The sequence below is a fragment of the Balaenoptera acutorostrata genome, chromosome 9 (genome assembly GCF_949987535.1).
Source record: "Balaenoptera acutorostrata chromosome 9, mBalAcu1.1, whole genome shotgun sequence".
NCBI classification, from domain to species: domain Eukaryota; kingdom Metazoa; phylum Chordata; class Mammalia; order Artiodactyla; family Balaenopteridae; genus Balaenoptera; species Balaenoptera acutorostrata.
In genome coordinates, this window is record NC_080072.1 from 56475294 (window position 1) to 56502460 (window position 27167).

Below are 27167 nucleotides of genomic sequence, written 5' to 3' on the forward strand. Positions count from 1 at the left end.
GTTGCCCTGGCTCTCAAACCAGAATCCTCTCCCTACACCAGCATTGAAGAGAGAAGTGCCGAGGGCAGTTATTCGTAGGATTCTGGGGAGGAAGAAATCTGGGCAGACTTCCTGGAAGAGAGGGTGTTTGAGTGTGGGGCTCAGCCTACCCTATGAGTGCTGAGGCCTCCTGAAGGAACTATTGTATTCTGCTGCAAGGATTGAAAGCCTCCCACCCAGGGTCTTTGGGCCTGGCCTTTGCTGCAGTCCCCAGAGTCCTGGGGTGGGGGTGGGGAGGCCTGGCTGCTTTCCCAGGCTGAGGGCTGGGCAGGCTGGGCCCAGCTGTTGCTGCTTCAGGCCAGAGCTGGGAGCTTGGACATCGAGGTGCTTAGGCGGGGTCATTGCCCTGAGGAACCTCTCTTCGACTGACGAGGCAGATGGGTCAAACTGAGAAGCCCCTGCCCGGAGTTGCACCCAGTGCTGGGAGCCAGTCCCTGCCCAGGAGCTGGGGAAGGTTTCACTGCAAAGGATATATCGGTGCTGGGTGCTGAAGGATGAAAAGTTCACCAAGCAGAAAAGAAAGGGCAGGGCACTGCAGGCCCAAGGAATAGATGGGTAAAGGCCTGGAAGCATGTAACTGAATGATAGCCCATGGGGAGGGGCATTAAATCATCAGATGTGCATCCCAGAAGTGTCATCTTTGGCTCTGTGGTGGGTGAGTTGCTAAGGAGGCCCGAGCAGGGAGAGGCCCCTTCCTCCTTCCCCTCGCCTCTCCCCTCCGCAGCTCCCCACCCAGGGCTGGTCCTGGCACCTGAGGAGGGCATCTGATAGGGCTTCCCAGAGCCTGCGCAGGAGGGGGCGGTGGAGCATGGGGAAGGGTGGGTAGGGGGGCCCTAGCTGAGATGGAGCCACCGCTGGGGGTGGAGCAGGTTTGGGGGAAGTCGATGAAGTGTGAGCGGCCTGTGGGCTTTTGGGGATGACATCCAGGCCACTGCTCCCAGGCCAGTGCTGTCTCTGGCTGCTTCTGCCCCTGCCTTCCCTGTGGGCTCTCAGGACAGCCCTGAAGCCCTGATCCCTGAACAGGTGGCCCTCCCGGAGCCCCCGGTGGCCACAGGGAAGCCTGTCTCCATGACCTGTCCTACCTGCAGGGCCTGTCATTGTGTCAAGCCTCCTCCTCGCTGAGACTCCCTCTGCACGTGACCTTGAGGCAGGGAACTTCCCCTGTGAGTCTCAGTTTCCTCATATGCAAAATGGGGGTAAATGCTGCCTAATCATAGGGATTTAGGGGTTGATGATGAAGTTCAATCACTAAAAGTGTTTTACGAAGTACATGGTGTCTGGTAGTCATTATAACTAATAGTACCTAACAATCAGCATCACTTAATCCCTTCTTCCCTGGGGGAGGGACAACCCAGAGGAAGGAGGGGCCGACTTTGGGAGAAGAAGAGTGAAAGGAAACAGGGTCTCTCCCATTGAAGTGGAAGCCCCTCTTGGCTTCAGTGGTTGAGAACTGTGGCCTTCTCAGCCCTCCTGTGTCCGGCCTCACTATCTGGGGCCTGGCAGGTGAGAAGTCTGTCTGCTGCTGGTCTTCTCACCTCACCCCTGCCTTTCTCTGCCCCAGGGTCCTCAAGTGTTTTGAGTGCCTTTAGAACCCCCTCCCCTCCACTCCTCTAGCCTCTCCAGAGACCTCTTCTGCCCCTTCATGCTTTGCCCTTTCTGCTCAAAACATTCCTTGTCTGGCAGTGGTCCTCCCAGGCCTTGCCTTGAGGGCCCCAGACTCTGCAGCTTCTCCTCCTCCCTGGGTTGATGGTGATGCCCTGGGATTGCCTCACTTTAGTTCACGCCCGAGCTGCTGACTTCACTTTGGCCTCAGGCCTTGCCTTTCCCTGCTCACTAATGGCAAAATGGGCCAAGTCCCTTTGGAGTTCTAATCCAGGTTTTTTTAGGAAGCCAGCCTTCAGGCTTGGATGTAGGAAGTTGCGAAATGTGAGCATTTGCTGGCCTGTAATGGCCCGAGTTATTGCTCCCCGTTCTAATTGTTCAAGGATGTGTTTCTAGGGGTCTCAGCTTTCCCAGGACTAGGGGTATGAGGGAGCTACTGGCTGAGGCTATGGTGGCCTGTGGGTGTGGACTGTGGTTTTCTGCCACAGTGGTGCATGTGGTCAGCTGTGAGACAGGGGACTGGTGGCCAGACTAGACCAAGCCCATTCACTGGTACCCAGCTGGCCAGCACTTTCAGGGTACGCCCAGGATGACCTCAGGATTTTGCAGCCTGGGGGACAAAAGGCAGAGAGCCTGCTGGCCTGACCTGCCTGCCCCTGCCCAGCTAGCCCCTACCCCATTGCCCACTGCTGGGTAACTTCTGCCAGTCAGGGTGAGGTGGTAGGACTCAACTGGTGTGTTACTAATAATATAGTAACTAAGACACTGAAGTTTGGGGTGACTTTGTTTTCCATTGGAGCAGTTCAAGGAGTAACAACTTCATCCTCACTCACTCACTTCCTTGAGCAGGAGAGAGGTGTGAGACTACATACTTACCCACAGGAATGATACTAATGGTATTAATTTCCTTTCGCTGCTGTAATAAATTAACACAAATTTAGTGGCTTAAAATAACACAAATTTATTCTCTTACTGTTTTGGAGGTCAAAAGTCTGAAAAGAGTCTTAAGAGCTAAAATTAAGGTGTCAGGCTGGTTGCTTCTGGAGGCTCCAGGGGAGCCTCTGTTCCTTGTGGCTGTCGGTATTCCTCATGACCTCATCACCCCATTCTCTCTACTTCCGTAACCTCATTGCCTTTTCCTCTTTTGGAGTCAAATCTCCCTCTGTCCCCCTCTTAAGGATACCTGTGATTACATCTAGGGCCCACCCGGATAATCCAGGATAATCTTTCCATCTCAAGATCCTTAATCACATCTGCAAAGTCTTTTTTGCCATATAAGGTAACATTCTCAGGTTCCAGGGATTGGGATGTTGACATCTTTGGGGGCAGTTATTCAGCCTACCACAGGAGCCAACTGCAGTGTCATTGCAGGCGCCATTCTCAGAGGTCCCCCTCCTGGGTGCCCACAGCTGCTGGCTTCCCCCAGGGGGTCACCCTCAGTGTCTGCTTCTGCCTCAGCCTAGGAGCCTTTGCCGGCAGAGCCTGGGCTGCTGCACCTCTGGCCCCGAGCCCAGCCTGAGGCCACGGTAGGCAGAGCTCAGGGATGTTTGGAAGAGGGGAGCGTGCTGGCGTGTCCCCACGGGTTGACCCAGAGACCAGACCGCATCCTGGGGTCCTTAACATAACAGTAGGTTAAGCTTTCCAGAGTGGAGTGCATCTCAGACATTCATTCAATAACCCCAGTGCTGTGCAGGGTCACTTGATCCCCACCATCACCCTGTGAAGGCCAGGCCGGGAGCCCCATTTTGCAGATGAGTATACCAAGGACAATTGGGGCTAAGTCCTGCCTAGAGCAGAGATGTGTGAGGGGAGCCAGGGGTGAGGGCAGGTTGGGCCAGCAGAGCAGGAGACCTGCATTTCATAGGTGAGAACTCTGAGGCACAAAGAGGTAACTGTTCTTGTCCCGTCCTGGCCCCATTCTCCCCCTCGGAGGATGCGGATGTGGACGGGACATTCTGAGGCTCTGATTTCTCCTCTGGGCGTGGGGAGGGGAGGCACTGGTGTTCAGAGCTGCCTTGGGCAGGAATGTGACATGGGGCAGAGCAGCGCCTGGAGCCCGGAAGTGCTGCCAACACGCTGCTTGCCCAGAGACGTGGTTGTCATCCTGGGAGGTTGTGAGCCTCCTGGTGCCTCCAAGGAAGGACCCCCAGCCAAACTCCCAGACAGCGCCTGGCTGTGTGCTGTGGACCCTGCCCCAGTGTGGGTCTCCATTGGATCTCCATGGCCAAGGCCATGCTTCGCAGGGCCATTTCTACAGCCTGGTCTCCCTGCCTGCGTCCTGGCCTCCTTTCCATCCAGACTTCTTGTGAATCCTCCAGGAGCCCAGCTCACACCCTGGCACGCTGCCGAGTCCTTAGACTGGCTTTCAGGGTCCCCATAACCTGGCTGTGGCAGTGTTGCCATGCTAGCCCTTTCTTTCTTCCTCTCCCGTGCACCCTGTCCTCCCGCCTTGCCTAAATGGTTTCCTCCTCCCAGAAGGTTCCGTCTTCCTCTGAACCTTCCACTTCTGTCTCTTAAAAATCACAGCCCACCCTATGAACTCCTGCTTAGATGCCGCCTCCTCCTCGAGCCTTTCCTGCCCCGTCTGAATGCATCACTGCCCTCTTAGAGCAGATCTCTCTGGCTGGTACTGGGGTTGCTGTCTCTCCTCCACCAGGCTGACCTCCCGGGCTGAGCCCGGTCCGACTTTTCGCTGCCCCCTTGGCCAGGCACAGAGCAGGTGTGGGAAGGTTGAATGGGGGCATGCAGCTGAGTGGGACTCCCTGGAGCTGATGAGTGGGTCACTGCCTTTGCTTGAGGGAGGGAGTGGTGGGCCAGGCAGAGCAGAGCTCTGACATGAGATAGGCTCCTGACTGTCCTGAATGCATTTCTTCCCTCTCTGTGCCCCCTGGGCCTCATCTGTGCAATGAGAACAGTACAGCTCATTTCTGAGGGTGTGCAGGAATTTGACCTAGGAATTGAGCCTCAGTTTCCCAGTCTGAGAAATGGGCACCATCCCACCTGGTTTCCAACCTTGATTCTTGGAGGCAGGTGGTGCTAGAGGCACAGACTACCTATGCAGGAAGCAGGAAAAGAGGCTGTCCTGGTGACAAACATAGCTGATCGGAAAAGAGCAAGAAGTGTCCCCCTCTCCACCATTCAGTGGTGAGAGCCTGCAGGCCAGAGAGGGCAGGGTCTTGCCTGAGGTCACACAGCACAGTGGAGCTGAGGCAGCTTCAGTGACCTGATCAAGTCTCGTTTTTGTAGGTTGTTTCCCCTGTGGGGAGTGAGCAGCACCTGTGAGCTGCAGCTGCAGGTGTCAACCCCGCCCCAGTAGGACAGGGAAGAGCTGCTGCTGCTGCTGCTGCTGCTGCTGCGTGCTCAGCTGCACCTGCCCCTCCCTCTGCACTTTCTCACCAGATGTGCTGCTGGGCTGGGTTTCCCAGGCCCAGTGACTTTCAGTGCCCAAGCCAGCTGCTCACGCTGCCTGATGCTGAGCCTTGGCCAGCCTGCTGCCCACGAAGGTTCCCAGCTTCTTCCCGTCCCTGCTGATGCCCGGCAGATCCAGCTGGATCTCATCTGCTTACTGAGGCTTCCCGGCCCCCTCCTCACAACACCCAAGTCCCAGTGGGAACCGCTGAGGGGCAGAGGCCTCGGGACTCAGCCAGGGCCACACAGCGAGCCAGCCCCGAGGCTAGCTTCTCCCTCATATACACGGCCGGGGGACATCAGCGCCCCAGGACCGCTGTCCTCCAGGACCAGCGAGAGACCCTGAGCCCCAAACATGCCTGGCCCTGCCCTCCAGACCCACTTGTCTCTTAGCACAGAGCGCTTGGTCGGGTTTACGTATTAGAAAGATCACTGCAGCTGGGTGGAGACTGGATTGGACACAGACAGAAACCATAAGGGGAGGGCAGTGGAGAAGAAAGACAGGATTTCCCAGTCCCGGTGACGCCTGCTCGGCCTTGGCCAGAGTGACTCACTGGGCCTGGCCCCGTGGTTCCGCTGCCGGAGCCCCGGTGGCCCCAGTGCAGCTCACCCTCCTCACCCCTTCTCCCCCCCCACCCTGCCATCTGTTCCTCAGCACACGGTGCATGGGGGAGATGGGGCCCTGGGAGGCCACAACACAACCACAGTCGGACAGAGAGAGATGTGTTGAGCATGTTATTGAAACGGTGGCTCGTGGGGCACGAGAGGAGTGGGAGTGGCTCTACAATAAAAGAGAATGAACTCATAGATAAAGCCCAAACTCTGAGGCTCCAGGCCCCCTCCCTGGCCTCTGGCCTTCCCTGCCCTGGCTCTGGCTGAGGCTCTCCCTGGCCCGCGTTACTACTTCAGCACCTGACCCTCGGTCTCACCCCTCCACCCCCCACCTCGGCTGCCCCCTGCCCTCAGTGAGAGCCCACTTCCCTAAGCTGGCATCCCAGTCTTGCAAAGCCGGTCCTGCCAGCTTTCCCCACTCAAAGCTCTGCACCCTGGCCTTCCGGCTGTTACCTGATGCTCTCCGCCTTCCCTCCACCTGGAGTGCATCCTGCCTGCGCGCTCGCCCTGCAGATTCCCGCCTAGCCTTCCATCCCTGCCCTGTCCAGTTCCATCTTGAAGAGACACCACCATTCTTCCTGCCCCTATTGCCCCACCTGCAACATGCATCGCTTCTGGGACCACTGACCACAGTGTGTCTGGCTTAGTTCTTGGTCTGTGCCTGTCACCCTGTGCCTCTCCGCCCTGGGACTGCCGTGAGGATCTGACCCCCTCCTGTCAGCTCAGGACCAGCCCAGAGGGGTGCCAGAGAAGATGAGCACGTCAGAATTGACCGTTCCCTGAATTATAAGCTGCGGCTGTTCAGCCCTTCCCTGGTCATGTGGCATAGGGGAGGGGGGGCTCTGTTGCTTGGAGTGGGATGTGGTGGGAGGTTGAGGGAGTGGGGCCGGGGTCGGGGGGCTTTGTCTGTCGGGCATCCTTGGCTCCTTCGGCTGGCCCTGGATGACACCCACTCTGCCGGGCCATGCTGCGCCATGGGCACCCGCTGTGGGGTGTGGGAACTGGGGCACAGAGGAGGGACCCGCAGCAGGCCTCCTGCACTCTCCTTTCACTCCCACAACTGGCTGGTCCCCAAGTAGAGTTGGGTCTGCCTCCCACCCAGCTCTGCGTTCACACATGGGCACACAGGCTCTCTGGCCTGCCTTCTGGTTTTTCTGCCCTGGTCGTGTCCTTTTCCAGTGCATTCTCCATGTGGCAGCCAGGTGGATCTCAAGTCCCTCCCCTGCTCAGCACCCTTCCCGCTCTCCATCACCTCAGGATGAAGCCCGATCCCTGCGCCTGGCCTTCCGGGACCTCTGGCTGGGATCCTGGGCAGCCTTGCCTATGGTCTCCTCCCGCACCCGCACTGCCACTCTGCCTCAGCTCAGTTCCTTTCCCTGAGCGCCCTGCCTGCCTCAGGACTGAGAACATCTCCTGAGGATGGGGCCTGGCTGGTTGGTACCCCCTCCTCAGAGAGGAAGCTTTGGAGGTGTGTGCCCAGTGGGGTGTGGGGCTGCCACCCCGACCTTGTGGGATTCTCTCTTGGACTTGAGCACCTCAAGGGTCAAAGCCACAGGTGTCCTGAGAGACGGAGGAGGCGCCTCGCAGGAGGTCACAGCCTGTGCATGAAAAAGGCCAAGCCCGGACTAGTGCTGTGACCCAGCCCGGGCTTCTTCCCTGCTCCACACCCCCTGGGTCTTCCCACCCTGGGTGCCAGGCAGGACCCTACGGGTATGTAATGTCCCCAAAACTGGTGGGATCAGGGTCACTAGATTCAGCTAGCCCTTCTTCCCAGGGCCCCTGCACAGGCTCTTTCTGTTTAAGATTTTATTAAAGCACAACTGACCTACAGAACAATGCGTAAGTCATAGATACATAGCTCTGTGACCCTATCCATGCGGCCACCACCCAGATCAAGGAGCAGTGTTACTGGAACCCCAGAAGCCCCCCTCCTACCCCTTCCAGTCACTACCCCCAAAGGCAGCCACCATCCTGCCTTCAACTCACCATAGATGGCTTATATCTGCTTTTCAGTTTTACATCAGTGGAATCGAAGTATTGCTTCTCTTGTTTACTGTTGTGCTCAAGAGAGCCATCCACGAGTTGCATGCAGCAATAATTTGTCCATTTTCATTGCTGTATAATATTCCATTAAACACCATATTCATCCTTTCTTCTGGTGATGGACATTTTGGGTTGTTTCTAATTTTTATCTATAACAAATACTACTACACTAAACATTCTTGTACTTGTTTTTTGGTGAACATGTGCACGTGTTTCTGTTCAGTATATACTTAGGAGTAGAATTACTGAATGAGTAATGAGTATGCATTTGTTCAGCTTTAATTGATGTGGTCAGATGGTTTTGCAAAGTGGTTGTATCAGTTGACACTCCCACCACCAACGTGAAAGAGCTGGACTTGGGAGAGAGAGTGTGTGTGTGTGGTGTTTTTCCCTGCAGCCATTCCGGTCAGGGCGTAGTGGTTTCTCATTGTGCTTTTAATTTGCATTTCTTTGATGATTAGTGAAGTCCAGCACTTTCCTTCCATCTATTGGCCATTTGGATATGCTCTTTTTCTAATATTTTCTTCAGAAAGCTTTACTGTTTTACCTTTCGGTTAGATTCGCAGTCTATGTGGAATTGCTTTTGAGCGTGGTGTGTGGTCAGGGTCAAGATGAAGCTTTTCCCACACGGATAGCTAGTCAGCTGAGCACCATGCTTTGAAAAGACCATCCTTTCCCTAATGCGCTGAGGTGTTGCCTTTTGTCCAAATCAGGTGTCCTTGTCTTGGAGGGCTTTCTGGTCTGTTCCGTTAGTCTGGTTGTCTACCCTATGCCAGCCCCACACTGTGTCAGTTACTAGAGCTTTGGGAAAGGTCTTGTCACCTGTGAGTGTGGGTCCTCCAGCTGCTCTTTTTCAAATGGCCTTGGCTGTTCTTGGCCCTCTGAGTGCTGGCTCTGCGATCCCACCTCTTAGAGGAAGCCCCAAGGCTCAGAGAGGTAAGGTGACTTTCCCCTGCCACACAGTTCTGGAACGCAGTCTTGGCTCCTTCCTGGGCGGCACCCTGCCCTCTAGGCGTGATGAAATGCTGCAGTTCCCGCCTGCACCACCGGGAACTTAACAGATTTCTTGAAATCACTTTCCTTCTTCCTTGATATTTTTTAAAGGAAACTGTGCATTTACTCTAAATGGAAAGTCAGTATTACTCTCTAAGTACAAGGTAACTGAAAGAATCTTTTTTTTTTTAATTAATCAATTAATTTATTTATTTTTGGCTGTGTTGGGTCTTCGTTTCTGTGCGAGGGCTTTCTCTAGTTGCAGCAAGCGGGGGCCGCTCTTCATCGTGGTGTGCAGGCCTCTCACTATCATGGCCTCTCTTGTTGGGGAGCACAGGCTCCGGACGCGCAGGCTCAGTAGCTGTGGCTCACGGGCCCAGTTGCTCCGCGGCATGTGGGATCTTCCCAGACCAGGGCTCGAACCCGTGTCCCCTGCATTGGCAGGTGGATTCTCAACCACTGCACCACCAGGGAAGCCCTGAAAGAATCTTAAAACTAAATTAAAACAACAGAAAAATCCATTCAGTTGCGGGCAGGTGCTGTTGCTCTGAGCCTGGGGCTGGCTCTCCCTTTGTTAAGCAGATGAGCAAGGACCGTGAGGGTTTCAAGACTTGCTGGACCGAACTGAGTTCTCCTTGAGAGTGAAGTGGATGGGGAATAACTTTCTTACTGACTTACTTACTGCCACGTAAAGCAACTTAGAGCGACCCCTAAAATGATCACAATACTAACCTGGGGGCTGCTTTGGGAAGCCCTGGTGTGATGAGGAGGCTGGAGGCTTGAGGTCCAGCTAATAGGCTGCAGGTTTTGTACACGTTCCTTTTATGTTCTCATCTAAAAAATGGGACTGAAACTGTCTCCTGTTTCCCCCTGGCTGCGGTGGCTGAACTGTCCAGGAAGGCTCAGTAGTATCTGCCCCCGCTGTAGCTGGCTCCATGTGGCCTGCTGCAAGATGAGCCCTTACTCTGCCCATGCACCCCTGGCCTGTCCCTGCCACCTCCAGCAGGTCCAGGGACAGCAGATCAGGGCACACCCTCCCGGAAGGAGGTACACACTGTTCCCAAGGTGAGGATAGATAGAGCTCCTATGGGCCAGGCCCCGGGGCAGATGCCACCTTAGAGGCTGGAACCAGGAAGGGCTGATAGCAGTTCAGAGGGGTTAGTAAATTACCCAAGGACACACAGCGCTAAGCCGCACAGCTGGGATTCAAACTCAGGTCTGACTGACCTGCTGGAAGACTGGGTTCCCTGAGCTCCCTGGTGGGTGCTCCCATGCCCTTGTTCTGACCCGGGTCAGTGCCCCCATGCTCAGTCTATGGAATCCCACTGTGCCAGGCTGGGTCTGAATCAACTTGTGCTTTCCTGCCTCTGAGCCTTTGCTTGAGCTATTCTCTCTGCCTGGAGTGGCCTTTCTCTCCTAAAGCACAGCTGACTTCTGGGTCCAGGCCTTTGCGAAGGCTTCTTTGTGTCCCTCCCTCTTGCTGGAATGATGCATATTCCATGCTGCCTTGTGTCTGTTGGCTGCACTAGACCATGAAGTTCCTTGGGGACAGGAACCCTGAATTGTTGTAACCCTCCTGGCAGGGGAGGCACATTGTAGATGTGACCCAGACATCCGTGCTGACATCCCCCAGGGACACAGTGCATTAAAGTATGCAAAGTGCTGTTCCATGTGGCCGTGTCTCATTTGATCCTCCCAGAGGCCCTGGCACATTATCTCTTCCTTCCACACAAGGACCATGCAGACCAGAGAGGTGACATGGCCTGTCCAGGTCTCACAGCTTAGGGGGACATTGCGAAACTAAAGCCAAGTCACCGTCAGGAGCTAGAGAAGGGCTGGGCCACAGCAGAGAGCTCCAGGGCTTTTGCCGCATCTTCCACGGACAACATCAGGAGCTGGAGGGGAGGAGGGGTGAGAGAGAGAGAGAGAGAGAGAGAGAGAGAGAGAGAGAGAGAGGCCTGATCTAGTGGGAAGGGGCGAGCCCTGGCCTTCAGGAGACCTGAGAGCTGGTGCAGCTCTGACATGGAAAGCTGATCCCCCTGGGGAGTCCTGGCCACTCTTTGAACCTGTTTTTCCCATCAGTGAAGGAATTCCTCATGCATCATCTGTGTTGGCTCATTCAACCCAAATTCACTGAATCCACCCCTGCTCCCCAATGTTGGACACTAGGGATACAGAGAGGAGCTGGACATGGGCTCTGTCCTGGAGGGGTGTAGGCTGGGGAGACAGACAAGTCACATGCAGGTGGGGTACAATGTAACGGGCGCTGTCACAGGGGTTCCAGGACTGTGGAGGTAGGGGGAGGAACAATGTCGCGCAGGTGGGAGGTACTTGGGCTGAGTCTTGAAATGTGACCAGAATTCTCTAGGTGTGCATGTGTGGATGGAACAGTGTGGGCAGATGCCCTGAGTGGACTGCAAGGAGCTCGTAGCACTGGAACCTAGGCCCAGCGTGGAGAATGGCGGGGGGTAGGGAGATTGGCAGGGGCAGAGGGAAGAGGGCAGCCTGGGGGGCAGCTGGGAGGCTCAGGCTGTCCTGTTAGTGCCTGGCTCAAACTTCAGTGTCCTGAAGACAGGACGTGCCCCAGCCCCAAGCTCAGACCCAGGGAGAAGAGGCCAGGGTTTAGAAGCTGGCTTTCCTGATTGCTGGTTTATCTGTAGCTGTCAGTGGTTATGCCTGGAACTACAGGGAGAGAGCAAAGCTCAGAGGCTGGTGACTCTGACCCTTTGGGTGTGTTGACTCAGTGGATGGTGTGGGAGGTGACCTTGGGGCAGATCGAGGGTGCAGGAGGACAGTTGGTATGAGGTGCAGCCTGTGCAAAGGCCAGGGCCAGAGAGCCTGGCATAAGTAGGCCAGGATCAGCCTGGCGGGCTGGGGTGAGGCTGGAGAGATGGCTGAACTGGGTCAGACCCTCAACCAGCCAGGCCTGGTCCCTGTTCTGGACCTGGGCCGAGCCAAGCTTTCCCCTTTCTGTTCGCTCCTCCCTTCTGTCCTAGGAGCAAACCTTCCCAGCAGCGTTGGCCGCTGCGTGGCCTGGAGGGTGGCCAGAGCCCTCATTCTCCACCGGCCTGGCTCTGTGACCTTGGCCAGCTCGCTCCTCCTCCTTGGGTTCTGGGCTCTGAACGCTGGAATTGCTAGAGCTGATTTCTGGGCTCCTGCTTTCAGCTTCTTTGATCTAATTCTTGCAGCTTAAATTGCTTCCTGAACAGGCCTTTCAGGAAACTGTGGTGTTCATGGCGCTCCTGGTGGCTGTGTGCCAGAGCCCAGGGGCCTCTCCAGGCTCCCCCTTCTCTTTCCCTCAGGCCTCCGACGCTGGGAGGGTGGGTGGGAAGGGGCAGGGTTATTGGCCTTCCCGGGTAGAGGGATGGCCAGAGAGGTTCAGGGGGTTGGCCTGAGGTCACACAGCAGTGGGACAGGTGGGCCCTGTATGATGTATTGGCAGAAGATGAAGTGGCTGTGGGTCCAGAGCAGAGGACAAGCCAGCCCTCAGACCCTCGGCAGGCAGGGACCATCAGCCCTGCTCTCCCTTCTGTCTGTCCGTGTTCCACCCTCGCCCCTCCATTCTCACCTCCTTCCTTTCCTGGTTCTCCCCTCCACTGAATCCCCTCATCTTTCCTGTCCTGTGGGGCTGGCTCAGCCAGGGTGTGTGTGGGTTGAGCCCTGCCCACGCTCTGGGGTCACCAGGCCAAGATGGAGGCTCCAAAGTCAGAGGATGTGTGTTCAAGTCCAGACTCTGCCATGGAACTTGGGCAAGTTGCCTCCCCTCACTGAGCCTCAGTTCTCTTTTCTGAAAAATGGCAATCATGAAAGGCCTACCCAGCAAATCCTAAACGCCAACCTCTAGCCAGGTGGTTTGAACACAGCAGGTGCCAGCGACACGGAGGTTCTCTCTTGGGAATGAGAGGGGCTTTTCTACTTCTGTTCTTCCTCTTCCCTGTGGCCTGCTAAGCAGTCTCCGCAGCCTCTGGTTAATTTTACTGGCATCTTCCAGTTACTGAAGCAACATTGTTCCCATCGTGGAGATGAGAAAATAGGGAATCAGAGAGGTTGAGTAACTTGTTCAGGGCCACACAGCAGGTGAGTGGTACAGCTGGGACTGACACCGTATCAGTTTGCTCACAAACTCATGTTTGTCCTAGAAGCTGGCCTACCTTGCCTCAGTTTCCCTCAGCTAGGCTGGGAAGTTGGGGCCTGTGTCTTGCCCTTTCCTGAGTCAGTCCAGTCTGGGTCTCTTGCATTTGGTCAGCACATGGCTACAAGGTTCGGGGTGCTGGACCGCGGGGGCTGAAGGGAGGATGCTGATAGACACAGCACCTTCGTGTGCCGGGGCTGCGTGTGGATTCAAGTCCAGACTCTGCTGCGGAATTTGGCCCTCACAGGAGATGGGCCAGTTGGAAGCCTAGAAGAGGGGTCCAGGCTGAACACAGGGATGTGGGGGTCATCATCCAGGGGACCCCCTGAGGGGGAGGGGAGGTCAGAGGGGGAGATGGGTCTGGACCAGCGCTAGATGCCCCGGAGGCCCAGGAAGAGGAGACCGACTGTCCGGGAGTGTGAGACGCTGCAAGGCCTGGGAGGCCGTGTGGGAGAGTCTGGCTTTGGAGATTGGAAGGTCACAGGGTGGGGCTGGGAGTCCCTGGGGGAGGTTAGGTCACCAGCATGAAGGAGAGCGCTCCCTACAGAACTGGAGGCATTTATTCCGGAAGTGCGGTGGAGAAGGCAGAGTGCTGGAAGGAGGAGGCGAGAATGGATGTGACTGAAGGCTGGAGGGGCCTACAGGGCCCAGGGTTTTCCACACAGGACAGAGATGATCTTGCGGCTCTAGGCTAAGGCGTGAGGCTCCGGAAGAGGGAAACTTGGAGACGGTGCTGCCGCTTTCCTGTGGGTGTGACACCAGCCAGGGAGCTGCTGGGTCACCACTGGTCTGATTCTGTCCGGGAGCTCTAGGGAGGCTGGTGGAACAAAGGAAGGGAGGTCCTGGGTGCTGCCAGGTGGCCCTGAGTGCCATCGTGGTTGTGCCCTGTTGGCCCGCGGGCCTGGCGTCACCTCTGAGCATCAGAAATGAGGAAGTTCAGGCTGTGTAGTTAGTCAGTTCCTCTCCCTGCTCTGTGCATACCGGCTGTGTGACCTTGGGCAGGTCTCTCCCCCTCTCTGAGCCTCAGTTCCTGGCCTGTACAATGGGGATGAGGATGCCCGCTTCCCAGGGCTGTGGGGAGGGAGCACTCGGGGACCACCTCACTCAGCGTATCCCTCGGAGCCTCCAGTCCTCAGGAAGTGATGCTCTTCTGATTTTCTGTCCTCCCAGGTGCCCCAGGAGCTGCCCTCTGCTGCCTTGTCTCGGCCTCCCCTCCCGGGTCAGCGGCCACCATGTTCTCCTGTGTGAAGCCCTACGGGGACCAGAACTACTCGGCCCTGAAACGGACCTGTCTGCGCAGGAAGGTGCTCTTTGAGGACCCGACCTTCCCTGCCACCGACGACTCACTGTATTATACGGGCACCCCAGGGCCCGCTGTTAGGTGGAAGCGCCCCAAGGTCAGTGTCCGGTCCGAACTGGTGCTGAGGTGGGCAAGCCCAGACCCACCCAGTCTGCGGGGTACAGTGGGTGACTGGGAGGGGTCGCTCTGAGGCCCCAGGCAACCGAGCAAGTGGAGCGGCTGATGCTGGGCCCGCCTGCAGTGGGATTTCACCTGGATGGGGAGCCAGGAGAACGGCCCCCAGGTCCGTGGCCACCACTGCCCAGCCAGGACCTCTCTGGGCCTCAGCTTCCTTATGAGGAAAGTGGGGACCTCTGTTCTGCCACCCTCGTCCCAGGGTCGTTTTTGGGATACAAATGAGGTGATGCGTATGTGCCTTTTTTTTTAGTGCAGTGTAGAGTGACATTCAAGTGGAAGGAATTTACTCTGCTGATTATTGTCACAGTGATTTTGAAATAGTCATTTGCTGTACATGGAAGGTATTTGTTACGATGGTTAATCAGTAATAATAGTAATAGTAAAAAATAATAGTACCGCATAGAGTTGTTGTGAGCATTAAAAGAGATGAAGCATGAACGTCTGGCACCAAGCCTGGCACCCATAAGCCAGCTGTCACCATTATTGTTGGGATCTGTGAATTATGGAGCATCTGTCTGATGGCTCCCCCTGTCCCAGCCTTGGTCGCTGAGGCTGGAATGTGTTGAACAGAAGCTTCTGGCCTCATGGCATGATCTCATTCTCTTTAACCCCGATTCCTGAGTGTGAGAGCGGGTGCCCCGGGGGCCTGGGTGATGGAGAGGCTGCTGAAGGCCAGTGCCCCAGGCCCCCTCTCCAGTCTCCACGGCTGTGCTGGTGGCACTGAGAGTTGGTCACACCGGAGGGACTTCAGTACAGGAGACGGTGCTGGACCGAGGTGCCTGGGGCGGGGAAGACCCCCCTCCAGTACTCAGAGGGGCATCTCAGAGTTGAGGGGTGAGAGCGTGGGGTGTGAGAAAGACACGAGCTTGAAACCTCAGCCTTATTTGGGACGTGGCAGGAGCGTGGGGTGTGTGGGGTGAAGTAAGGGGAGAGGAAGCCCAGGGGCCCTGGGGTCGGCAGGGCTGGGCCCGGGCAGCTGTGCTCTGAGGCAGCGGGAATCTTAGGCCAGGCTCTCAGCAGCGTGTGACGGGGGAAGATTTGCACTTTACAAAGTGCCTTCCAGCCCCCCTGGACATTTTGGGAAAGTGAAATTCAGTTTTCATGTTCCTCTCACAGGCCAGGCTCTCAAGTCCCTTCCAGTGCACAAAATCCGATGTTCTTGGACTGGGGTACTTGAGACGTAGGGAAACTGAGTCCAAGAGGGGCAAGCACGTGCCCTGATCGCCCAGCGGGGCACAGCAGAGTGGCCTGCACTGGTCCTGCAGGCCACTGGGCTGTCCCTTCCTCCCAGGGCTCCTGCCCGCCCTGGCCCACCTCCCCGGTCCCAGATAGGGGGGTCCTTGGTGCCCCCTGGGGACCTCAGCCCCATGAGCTGAGCTGCCTTGGTTCTCCGAACTCCCAGCCGCCTCCCCGGCCTGGCCTTAGACTCCTGCCCCTTGGTGCACCCCCAACCCCCATGCCTTCCTCCCTCTCCTTTGTTTGGTGGGTGGAGAAGGAGGCCGGCCTCAATAGGCCTTTGTGAGCCCTTGGGTGCTTGAGCTCTCTGCCCTCCTCTCACTCCACCCCCTCGCTGCTCCCCTCCTGACCTTTTGCTGCCCTGTGGCCATCACTCAGACATTTTAGATCCTGTGACTCTGGAAGGAGGCTGGCAAGGCATGGCTGGGGACGGTTGGGCTTGCTGCAGTGAGAGGAGGAAATGCCAGGCCCGCTGGGCTCAGCATCCCCCTGCTGTGTGACCCTGCTGGAGTCACCTGCCCTCTCTGGGCCCTTTGCCTGCCAGTTCAGGAGTCCTGCCACGGCGCACTCTCCTTCGCTGCCTTTCTCACTGGGCTTGGTGCCTAGTCATTCCTAGACACATAAAGAGGAGGAGCGGAGCTGCCCCTGCCTTGGATGTGGAGACCAGTGACAGGCAGCTTGTGGTGGTTGGCGTTGAGAGGGAGACGACTGAGCCCCGGGGCCCAGGGGCGGCAGTGGGGCCAGTTCTGGGTTGGGAGGCAGTCCAGGACCAGGCACTGCTGAGTGGTGTGGGATGACGGGGTGAGGCGGTTTGGACTGGGGTGTGTGTGATGGACGGCCCTTTGTCAGTGGGGCTGTAGGTGGTGGCAGGGTGGGATGGCGGGCAGGCCCTGCTCCACCGACAGGATGCGGGATGTGGGGTTGGTGGAGCAGGAAGTCAGGCTCACTTGCCTCAGGCTGGTGGGGTGGAGCCGGCCCAGTGGGGTGACCATTAACTCCCAGCTGCTCGGCCCTTGGCCAGTGAGGTGGAGCATGGCCCGAGGCAGCCGTGTTTCTGTGGAGCCCCATTTCCTGGGTCCTGTGACCTGACTGTTTACAAATAGAGCAAGAAGCCAACTTTCTCGAAGGCCCAGGGGAAGCCCGTCTTCACTCCCACCCCACCCCCAGCTCCTTCTCTTGACATTAGTTGTGGCCTCTCTGCTCTTGGGGGATCTCCTCAGCCAGCCTCCCTGCCTGCCAGCCTCCCTCTTCTTTCTCCCAAAATGGAATGAGGAGGCTGGCTTTTGAGCCAGATGGCCTTGGCCCTACCTTGCAGGAGGTGTGACCTTGAACAAGTCATTTCCCCTCCCCGGGCCTCAGTTACCTCATCTGTGAATGGGGAGAATAGTTCTTGCTGCTCCTGGTTTCTGGAGGTTGAAGTGACTTGAGGTATCTGTGCTGTTCGACACACAGGGGGCAGGTGACAAACTGTCTGCTCTCACCACCTGCTCCTGCCAGCCTTGTGTTGGGGACCCAGAGCCAGCCCTGCCCGGAAGTCCCATCTCTTGGACTCTCTGGTCCACTTCAGTCCCACCCAGGGCACCTGCCTCGGCCCACACCCTCCTCCTCCCAGATCCAGTGTTTCTTTGTTTTTTTCCATTCAGTAAACATCTGCTGGCCTCCCTTAGGCTCCTGGCCAGGGAGATAAGAGACTGGAGGAGAAGGCCTGTGACTCAGGGGGAATCCCAAGGGGATGGGTGGATGGGAGGCTTCCTCCTCTGTCAGGCCCAGGGCCTTAGTACCGCCGCTTCTCATCCCTGCGTACCGCTCCACCCCACGTCCCCCCTTGCTGCACTCTGCCTTGTCCCATCTCTGGGGATGATAAGCTTGCAGGTCCTTTGGTGGAACCAAGAAGGGAACAAATAGGGATCCCACAAACAGACGTCAGTTTTGGAACCTCCCAGAATTCTCGCAAGGTGGCCTGGTGGTCCCCGGCCCCATGTCTGGGGCTCATGCTGACACCAGCACCTGGAGAAGGCCCCACTCCTTGGCTGTGCTGAGCATTCGGCCCCTTTAGGCCGCGAAGCAGGCAGTTTGCGTCAAGTCCAGCCACCTGGGCCTCTGCCCTGCCCAGGAATGATCCCCTCCCTGGCATATGCTCGGGTGGCCGTGAAGGATGGGAGGATGGGGCGGGGAGCATGGGCTGGGGAGGCAAGTCTGTTGCAGAGGGGGTGGGGCACAGGCTGTAACCCTGAGAACACTGCCCTGTTTTCGGTCCAAGGCAGAGGTCCTGTTTCCTTCCTGGGCCTCAGTTTCCCCGTTCTAATCGATTCCTGCTGTGATCTTAGCTTCCGGAAGGGAGGTGACTGGGGTGAAGGTGGATGGATGAGGAGAAGTGGGGAGAGCGGAGGGGCTGAAGGCGCCCTGGATCCGTTGACTAGCTGCCTTCCTGTTTCTGCACCGGGCCTGGAAACCTGAAGTTCTGGTTCAGGGAGGAGATGGTTACGGGCTGTGACCTATGTCTGGTGGAGCTGGTCTGGCAGGCTGGAAGGGGCCGAGAGGTGAGAGGAGACCACAGGAGCAGGAGGCTGTGCCCCACAGAGACGTACGTTGACCGGAGGAGTGGTCACCCCAGCCCTGGGGGTGGCCTGGCCCCGGGCTCCCAGCAGGTGCCTGGCCAGCCCTGTCCTGCAGGCCACTCTGCTGTCGCTTCCTCCCAGGGCTCCTGCCCGCAGCAGAACCTGCCAAGTCCTGTTCCTGACACCGGAGGTGGGCAGAGCCAGACCTGGGCCCTGCCCTGGAGCTTTCAGGCTGGTGGGGGAGACCCAAAGGTGAACTTCAGGGAGGGCAGCGTTGGGAGGGAGCACAGCTGGCTGGGGCCCCCGGGAAGGATGGCGTCAGAGGTGGCATCGGTCTTGAGGCTGTGGCTGGATCCCATCTTAGGGGGGAATTTGGAGTCTCCATTCCCCTCTGGAGCCTCCCTGCCCATCAGCCCTCTCCATGCCTGCTCTGCTGGCATCACCACCTCCAGGCAGCCTCCTCTGATCTCTCCCTGGGTTCCTGCTGTTACAGCTGTGCTCACATGGAGGGTTACACTCAGGCTTCTCCTCCTCAAGGGCTCTGCCTGTGGGCTGGGAATTTTCTGACTGGCTCTGCACTCTGTGCTTAGCCAATGGCCCAGGAAAGGTGGAAGGACAAACACTGGTCTTGAGAAGCTGGGCCCTATGGTAACAAAGGTGAAGGTCTGTGCTGCCCCTGACCCCTTGGTCTCATTGCCATATAGCAAGTCCCCCAAGCTGGGCTAAGGACAGGTGCAGGGGATGGAGAAGGGATGGTAGTTTTGTCACTCATAAGTCCTGGCCCAGCTGGAGGCTCTGGAGCTGTCTGAATTGGAATCTCAGTTCACCTCTTCCTCTGTGGCCCTGTGCAAATGACTTAACCTCTCTGTGCCTTGGTTTCCTCATCTATAAAATGGGGATGCTAACCGTACGTGTCTCACAGGGTTGTTCTGCACAGCTGGGCACGCAGCAGGTGCCCAGTCATTGCAAGCAGTTTCTGATTGTTCCATTCAGGGTGTCCCAAGGTGGCCGCTGGACTCCAGGGCCAACCCCAGGTGCCGCCAACCTCAAGTCATTTCTCTACCTTGAGCTGGCAAACCCGCGCCTCTCCTGGCAGTGGGAACACACCCAGACCACCTCCTCCTCTCCGCTCCCTCCCAGGCCGGCAGATTTGCCCCAGGTCTCTGCCCTATCACAGGGAGTCAGGGTAGTGCCGAGCCTGGCTGAGCCCTGAGCTCAGTCTCTCCCAGGGGCCAGAGAAGTGTCTGGGGCAGGCTAGGGTGGCTGGACCTGCCCCCAGGCTGCCCTGGCAGTGCCGCTTAGTGGGGAGGAGAGCTCTATTCTGGGGGCTAGGCTCTGTCTCATCCATCCACTTGCCTCATGACCCTAGGCGTCACTGCCCCATCCCGGGCCTCGGCATCCTCCTCTGTGTAATGGGTGGTCCTGTCTCTGTGCAGGGCCCACAAGGGGGAGGGGTGCCTCGGAAGTCACTTCCTCTGATGCCAGGCAGTAGCTGTCTCTTTTCCCATGGTGGGGATGTGGCTGGGGTCCTCCAGGTACGAAGCCCCCCTCCACCCTTGTCCTGCCTGCCTTTCCGGGCCCCAGGGAGGCAGATGCTAAGTCATGGCTCCCTCTGGCTCAGAGTTCTGAGCTGGGCCTGGGAGATAAGATAAGGAGGGCAGCTGGGTGGGAGGCAAAGCCACTGCTTCCTGAGAGCTCACTGGGTTACCAGCCTCACTGGGTTTCCATGACCTGGGGCAGTGTTACTCAGACCTGTGGCATCCCGCAGCCTGTACTCTGGGGGAGCCCCTTGCAGCTTGGCCCTGGGTCACCCTGAAATCCCATCTGGAGTGCTCATGCCCTCAGGGGAGTTACAGCCCTCAATCTGGCCCTCCCAAACTCTGGTTTTCCCAGGCAGAGGTGGCAGCAGGAGTCCTGAACACCTTAGTGAGACCTGATGGCCCTTTGCCCCGTTTTCCCCTGCCAAGTGCTCTGCCTGCATGTTCTGTGGAGTCCTTACACAGCCCTGCAAGCATAATAATCTACTTCCTTTGCACAGGGGAGGAAATGGAGGCTCAGAGAGGTTGAGCCACGGGCCCAAAGTTGCACAGCCGGTAAATGGGGAGCAGGAATTTTTTTTTAAATTAATTAATTTATTTTTGGATGCGTTGGGTCTTTGTTGCTACGTGTGGGCTTTCTTTCGTTGAGGTGAGCGGGCCTATTGCGGTGGCCTCTCTTGTTGTGGAGCACGGACTCCAGGCGGGCGGGCTTCAGTACTTGTGGCTCACGGGCTCTAGAGTGCAGGCTCAGTAGTTGCAACACACGGGCCCAGTTGCTCTGTGGCACGTGGGATTCTCCCGGACCAGGGCCTTGAACCCATGTGCCCTGCATTGGCAGGCGGATTCCCAACCACTGCGCCACCAGGGAAGCCAGGGAGCGGGGATTTGAACTCTGTCTTCCTGACTCTGCTGCCCTCTGCTGGCTGCCTCCGGTAGCACCTCAGTAGCTCTGTTGTGATTGAACTGGTTCAGGAGCACCAGCTGAAGTGGAGGCAGGCCCCTGCTGTGTGGCTGGGGTATGTTGTTCAACCTCTCTGGGCCTCAGTTTCTTCATCTGTGAAATGAGCACAATGCCCACCTCTCAGGACCATGGTGAGGATAGATCACGGTGCCAGCTGGAAGGAAAGCATGTCTCAGTGTTTATGTCCCCCACCCCGTGTTGTCACCTCCCTTGGAGAGCAGTCACTCGCTCTCAGCTCTGTAGAGTGAAGATGCTGATGGGTGAGGAGGAGGGGACTGGGGTGGGCACTCGGGGAGCTCTGGGGGTGTCTGCTCGGCTCTGCTCGGCATTTGCTTGCTGTGTGTCCTTGAAAATCACTGCCTCTCTCTGAACCTTCATTCCTCATCCATAAAATGGAATAAAAATGCCACACTGCTCGGGTGGGGTGAGGGTCAGATGAGACAGCCCGAGGATGTGCCCACATGGGTTCTGGGATGGTTGTCTCCTCGCTTCTCCCCAGTCCTTTGCACTTGTCATGTGCAATTTTGATGTGTTTCTGCCCTGCACCTCACCCCACTTTGTGACTGTGGGCCCCTGAGAGCTGGCTGGGATGGGCCTCTCAGGGCTTCTGGTGCTGGAGGATGATGGACACTGAGCCCTTGCTGGTCAGGGAAGACCACAGAGGGCAGGAGGACAGTGGTGGCCCGGGTCCAGCCCCTCGAAGTCCTTCCACAGTATTTGCTCATCATCCAAACTTTGGCAGAAGAGCAGAGTTCTTCAGCCAGGGGAGGGGAGAAGGGCTTTCTGGGCAGCTCTGGGGGAAGCTGGATTTGGAGAAACTGACCCAGGGCCCCAGTTGGCAAGGGGAGGCGGGCGAATCTCCACGCAGACAGTGAGGTCTCCTCTCGGCTTCTCCGCAGGACATCTGTGAGGACCCCCGCCTCTTTGTGGATGGCATCAGCTCCCACGACCTGCACCAGGGCCAGGTGGGCAACTGCTGGTTTGTGGCGGCCTGCTCGTCCCTCGCTTCCCGCGAGTCACTGTGGCAAAAGGTGAGGCCTGGGTCAGGCAGGGGTGCTGGGGAGACTTAACTCAGCCTGGCGCCCTCCCCATCAGATGGGGGAGGTGCAGCCTGAGTGAGCAGGTGAGACGTTATAACAGCCTGTGTGGGGATGGGGCGGGGTGATGCCAGGGCTCCCCAGTACTGACTGAGCATCAGAATCACCTTCCCTGCCCCTGCCAGCTCAGGGACAGGTGCTGGGAATCTGCACAGCTCCCAGTTCTGATGCGTCCGCTCTTGACTGTTGGGGGCCCACTGTGCAGAATATGCACCTATGAAATGTGGAGGCTGCCTAAACCATGCGCAGTGTGGAGACACCACTAACTGCGGCTCAGGAGACCCCTGCCAGTATCTGCTGTGCGACTTGGCCAGCCCTTGTCCTTCTCTGGGCCTCACTCTTCTCACTCTGAACAGCTGGAGTGATCCAGACAATCCTGTTTCATGATTCATGGTTCCAAGCAGCTGATATTCTGGACCAGAACCACAGGGTTTTAAGTTGGAAAGAATGGGCTCCGGTCCTGACACTTCGCCCTCTTGTGGCAGCATTTGGCGGTGCAGCCCTCAAGTCCAACACTCAGAGCTCCCTCCTTGGGGAAGCAGGGAGGCTGGAGTTGTGGTTTCTAAAGAGTAACTGATGGGGACTGCATCCTGGGTTCTCACGCCAGCAAATACAAGTCATTGCCTCTTTCTCATCCCTGCCCTTTCTGCTCTTTCTGCAGGGACTAGCGGCAGGGCTTAAGAGCACCGGGCATCCGAGTCTCATAGGCTCAGGTGCGAGTCCCAGCCTCGCCGTTTCATAGCTTTGTAATTAGCCTCAGGTTACTCATCCAGAAAGTTGGGATATCAGATTAGCTCCCTCTCGGGGAGCTGTGAGGATGGAACAAGGTACTGTGCTTAAAGGGCCTTGTGCAGTGCAGCGCTGCAGTGACCAGTGTTGTGATCGTTAAGGTTCATGGAACATAATGGGTGTTCCTGGGCAAGCAGGGCTCAAGGGGCAGACGAGTTTGTTCTCGTCCTCTGAGGCAACCCTCAGCCATCAGAGGGAGCTGTGCCCTTCGCCGAGAGTGGGACTGTGGTAGGTGTCCTGTCGTCATGTCTTCTGAACAGGGGTGTGACCTCTCAAAGCCACCCCCAAGTGGGCATCCCTGCGGCCTGGCCCCGGTGGTCCTGTGGGATACGGGAAGCTCTGTGCTGTAGGGCCCTCGGCAGAGGCCACTGCTGAGATCCGTAGACGTGGGTGGTCATGGGGCGTCCAAGCTGGGAGGGCCTTGGAGAGCCTCATGGCCCACAGAGGCTCGGGGTCTGGCGCTGTTCTTTGGGTGTACAGCTGTCCTCACCCTCCTGCCTCCAGGCTCCAACCCCCTTCTCTGAGCCCAGAACAAGGTGCCCCGGTCAGGGCTCCGTCTGGGGCTGGAGGTGGCACATGGGAACCCTGTGGGGCTGGCCCTACACCTCCCACCCTGCCCTGTAATTGCCTGTTTATCTGTGATCACCCCTCTCGAGCTCACAGACAAAGCTGGTCTATATCTTCCTGCTGAGCCCAGCAGGAGCCCGGCACAGAGAGGGCTCAAGAAAGTTTTGAGAACAGAGTTCCTCCCCAGCGACTGGCCAGCAGCCCCAGGCCTCCTGGGGCCTGCAGTGGGGCCGGGGCCTGGCCCTCTGTGTCCCCTCCTGGGGAACGGGCTGGCTAGTCATTGGTAGAGATGAGCCTCAGCTTACTGTGTGCCCTGCCCTGGGCCCGACCCCTGGGACAGCTCTCCACCTAGCAAGTGGAAGAAGGGGCCCCGGACCCGCAGGCAAGAGGCTTGCCGTTGATGCTGTGTGACCATGGGCAGGCCTGTGTTTGTCTCTGGGCCCAAGGTTCCTCCTGCAGGGTGTTAGGGCACCCAGCCTGGCTTGTCTGGAGGCTTCAGGGGCAGATCTCCAGGAGCTTAGGTATCTGGGAGGTTGGGCGAGGCAGGCTGCTCTGGGCTAATTGCACTCTGCCTTCTGGTGCTGCTGTGGTGACGGACCCTGTGTCCCGGCGGGAGGCACGAGGCCCCGGGGAGCTCATTACTGTGCCTTACCTCCCCTCCTGTCCCTGCTGACTGGGCCCTGTTTGTTGTCACCCCTCACTTGCTGGGCCTGTTGCCCTGCGGGGCCTCCCCTGCCCCACCCTGTTTTCTCCATGGAACGGGGGGCGCTCAGCCTGAGCTGCACCCCTGCTCCCTCCACCCACCTCACGCTCTGGGGATGCTGAGCCTCAGATGCAGGCACGTCACGCCCCCGACACACACGCCCCCTCCTCCAGGAAGCCACCCCTTTACCTCTAGTACTTGACACGGCCTGGGGCCGACAGGCACGGGATTTGAAGCCAGCCGGTCCTGGGTTTAATTCTGGCTGGGTTTCTCGCTAGTCGTATGACCTTGGTCAGGTCACGTTTCTTCTCTTGGCCTCTGTGTAAACCTGACTTTTCCAGTCCCCATGGTGGTGGGAGGATTAAAGGAGCCCACGGGGTAGGGGTGCGGGGCAAGCCCATGGCATTTAGCAGCAATCTAAATCCCTCTCCGCCCCTCCTCTGGCCTCCCACCTATTCCTCTCTTCTGCCGGACACTTCTAGGAAGCAGGCCTCCCCGTCCTATGGGATCCCTGATGGGGGCATTATGGTCTCCCCAACTTGACTGTGCACTCCCTGAGGGCAGGGCAGTGGACTTCAGGTGACCAGGTTTTGTGGACCAGAAGTCAGGATGTGACAGTGGGGTGGAACATTTGCTGTTAGCCTGGCCTGGCCCAAGCCAGGTGAGTTCACCTCCCCTAGAGCTTGGCGTGGCCCCAGGTGCGAGGGCAGGCCTGAGCCCTGCTCTGAGTCACGGGGTACCCGGGCCCAGGAGGAGACAGCCATGCCCCCGGTGGGGGGAGAGCAGAAACCCAGTGGGGTGCCCGAGTGTCTGAGAGTGAGTTTTGGGGGGTGGGCATCCTGGGCCAGGGCCTAGGAGGCACCTGGTGGCAGGGCCTGGCAATCTTTTAGTTCCACTTAAAAACGTTTCCCATCCCACTTCTGCCCGTGTTATATGAGCAATCCCCGCCCTTTAGCATATAGCAGTTCATTCACCACACGATAATTGAGCACCAGCTATGCCCCAGCACCATTCTAGGTACTGGGGCCAGGTGATTTTAAAAAGTACCTGGAAACAGCCAGTGTTGAGGGTTTTCTACATTTCCTTCTAGTCTTTTTTCCATTTGGGGTTAAAGAGGGGCTTGTTCATTTGTTATGATCACATTTTTGCAGTCACGGATGCAAGTCTGGACCTTGCTTTTTCTCTTCTCTATTCACTCCTATGTCCAGCCTTTGGTGGGGCCTCCCAAGGCATCTGGTGGCCGAGCAGAGGCTTGTGGGAAGCAGTGGGCCAGCCCCACCCGCAGCCTCCCGCCTGCCCTTCCTTCCCCTCTGGCCGTCCTTGGTCCCCATGGCTCCCTCCCTCCTGCCCTGCCTGTCTGTGAGGCCCCAGCCCTGGTAACAACTTCCACCTTCAGCCTCCTCCTGCCGGTCGGTAACCCTCTGCCCAGGCCGAGACCAGGCCCTCCCCCAGGGTCCTGCGGCCTCTGAATCCTCATTGGTAGAAGCTGGACACCTCCCACCATGTCCTGCAGGCCCCGAGAGGTGGCGGCATTCTCTCCCTTCAGGGATGCCTCCAGACCACACCCTCCCCTTATAGACCCCTGCAGGCTCATGCCATTTTGTCCCCCACTCCCCCCCGCACTGGCCCCCACCAGCAGCCCACCTTACTGCCATCCCCTGCCAACCAGCTACCCTGGCACCCAGGCACCAAGGGCTCAACACCTCCAATTTCCTAGCCTTTCCCACCCCAAGTACTGCCACATCCCAGGGGTTACTGTGCCTGTGTGGCTGACACCCTGCCCTCGTCACCCTGGCCCAGTGCTTGGTTCTGCTGTTCCATCACCCTCACCGTCCAGCCATCTCCCTCCTTCCTGTGCCCCACGCACAGTTGTCTCTAAACCACCTTTTGACTTCGGTCAGTGCCCGTGTACTCTCTCCCCACGTGCCCATCTTCCTCTTGTTCTTGTCCTTAGGCCCCGTGATCCATCACATCAGCTCTTCTCTTGTCAGTGTCATTCGTTCATTCAGGATTTCTGAGGGCCTCCTGTGCGGCAGCCCTGTTCTAGGTGGTGACTAGAGTGATGAACCAGACAGCCACAGCCCCTGCCCTCTCGGTGGGGAGACATCACAGACAAAAACTAAGCAAATGTACAAATAAAAAGCCAAATTTACTGCTGCGAAGGAAATAGCTCCTCCTTATGAAGGAGAGAGAAGCTCCCCGAACAGTCACTCCTCAGACACGTTGTTTCCCTCTCCTCTGCTGCTCCAGCTGCAAAGTAAAAGGTTCTGTGAGGGACGAGCAGTTTAACATTTGCTCTATGGTTTTCTCGAATACCATCGGCGAATTGCTGCCAGCAGCCCCCAGAACTGACCCAAGGGCTTGAGGTGTTGTCTTAACGGGATCGGGTGTGTGGTCCCCTTTGGTGACCCTCTTGCTGTTTGTGTAGCCCAAGACCTCACTGACTTACTTAGCTTCCATCTAGCAATTGACTGTGCCTGTGGTCCACTAGACCCTTCAGGTTGTTTTCAGTTATTACACTTTGGCCTGTGCTTCTGTCCTCTTTTCTGTGTGTGGCAGTGTCATGGCAGCTTCCCCTCTCCCTCACCCCCACCCCCAGTTACACTCACACTTCTTCCATTTGCCCACGTATAACAGCTGAGCTCCTGGTTCCCCTTCAGGCACTGGGGATACAGACGTTTGTCAGATTCTTCCATGGCCTCAAGTCTCCTGGGGGAAACTGAGGCTCGATACAGGGGTAATAAGTGGTGGGATTTTAGTAGAAGAGCTTCCTGGGCATGTGGTTGCCATGTGGTGCAGGGTTGAGGCGGGGCCAGCAGGCAAGAATCATCCAGGTCAGTGATTCTCAAAACACAGCTCTTGGACCATCAGCATCTCCTGGGAGGTTGTTAGAAATGCAAGTTCTCAGGCCTCATCCGAGACCGATTAAATCAGAAACTCTGGGGTGGGGCCCAGCAAACTGAGTTTTAAGTCTTGCAGCTGGTTTTGATGCTCCCTGAAGTTTGAGAACATGGGTCTAGGTGAGAGATGATGGTGGCTGGGCCGGGGTCCTAGCAGTGGGGTTGGGGAGGCGTGTTTCTAGGGTTAATCCACAGGCCTTGCCGATCGGGCCTGGAGGGGTGCAGGTGAGGCTGAGTCAAGGAGAGCGCCAAGGTTTGGCTTAGGTGACTTCAAATCTCAAATCGGTGGGCCCCTCTGGGCCTTATTTCCCACACTCCTGCCAGGGGGTCTTCAGCCTCTCCTGATGTGTTTCCAGTGAGCGCTTGCCCCCCGCCTCCTGCCCTCTTACTGCCTGTAAGCAGTGCTCCCTCTTCACAGCAAGCCGGCTCTCAGCCCATCCGTGGTAGCCAGCGTGGTTGCCACAGCAGCTGGTCCCTGAGGAGCCTGCCACCCTCCTGCCTGCCTGTAGTGC

The 27167-nt window shown here is 57.5% G+C and overlaps 1 protein-coding gene across 4 annotated transcripts in view; it reads left to right on the plus strand.

The window, feature by feature from the left end:
* CAPN5 (calpain 5) overlaps positions 1-27167 on the plus strand; it is a 56152-nt gene that overhangs the window by 5613 nt on the left and 23372 nt on the right. For all 4 annotated transcript variants that reach the window (XM_057553636.1, XM_007187573.2, XM_057553637.1 and 1 more), the window contains 2 exons: positions 14000-14226; positions 21499-21630. In XM_057553636.1, the coding sequence (XP_057409619.1) occupies positions 14062-14226; positions 21499-21630 (297 nt within the window). In that variant the 5' untranslated portion in view covers positions 14000-14061. The remainder of the gene's footprint in view (positions 1-13999; positions 14227-21498; positions 21631-27167) is intronic.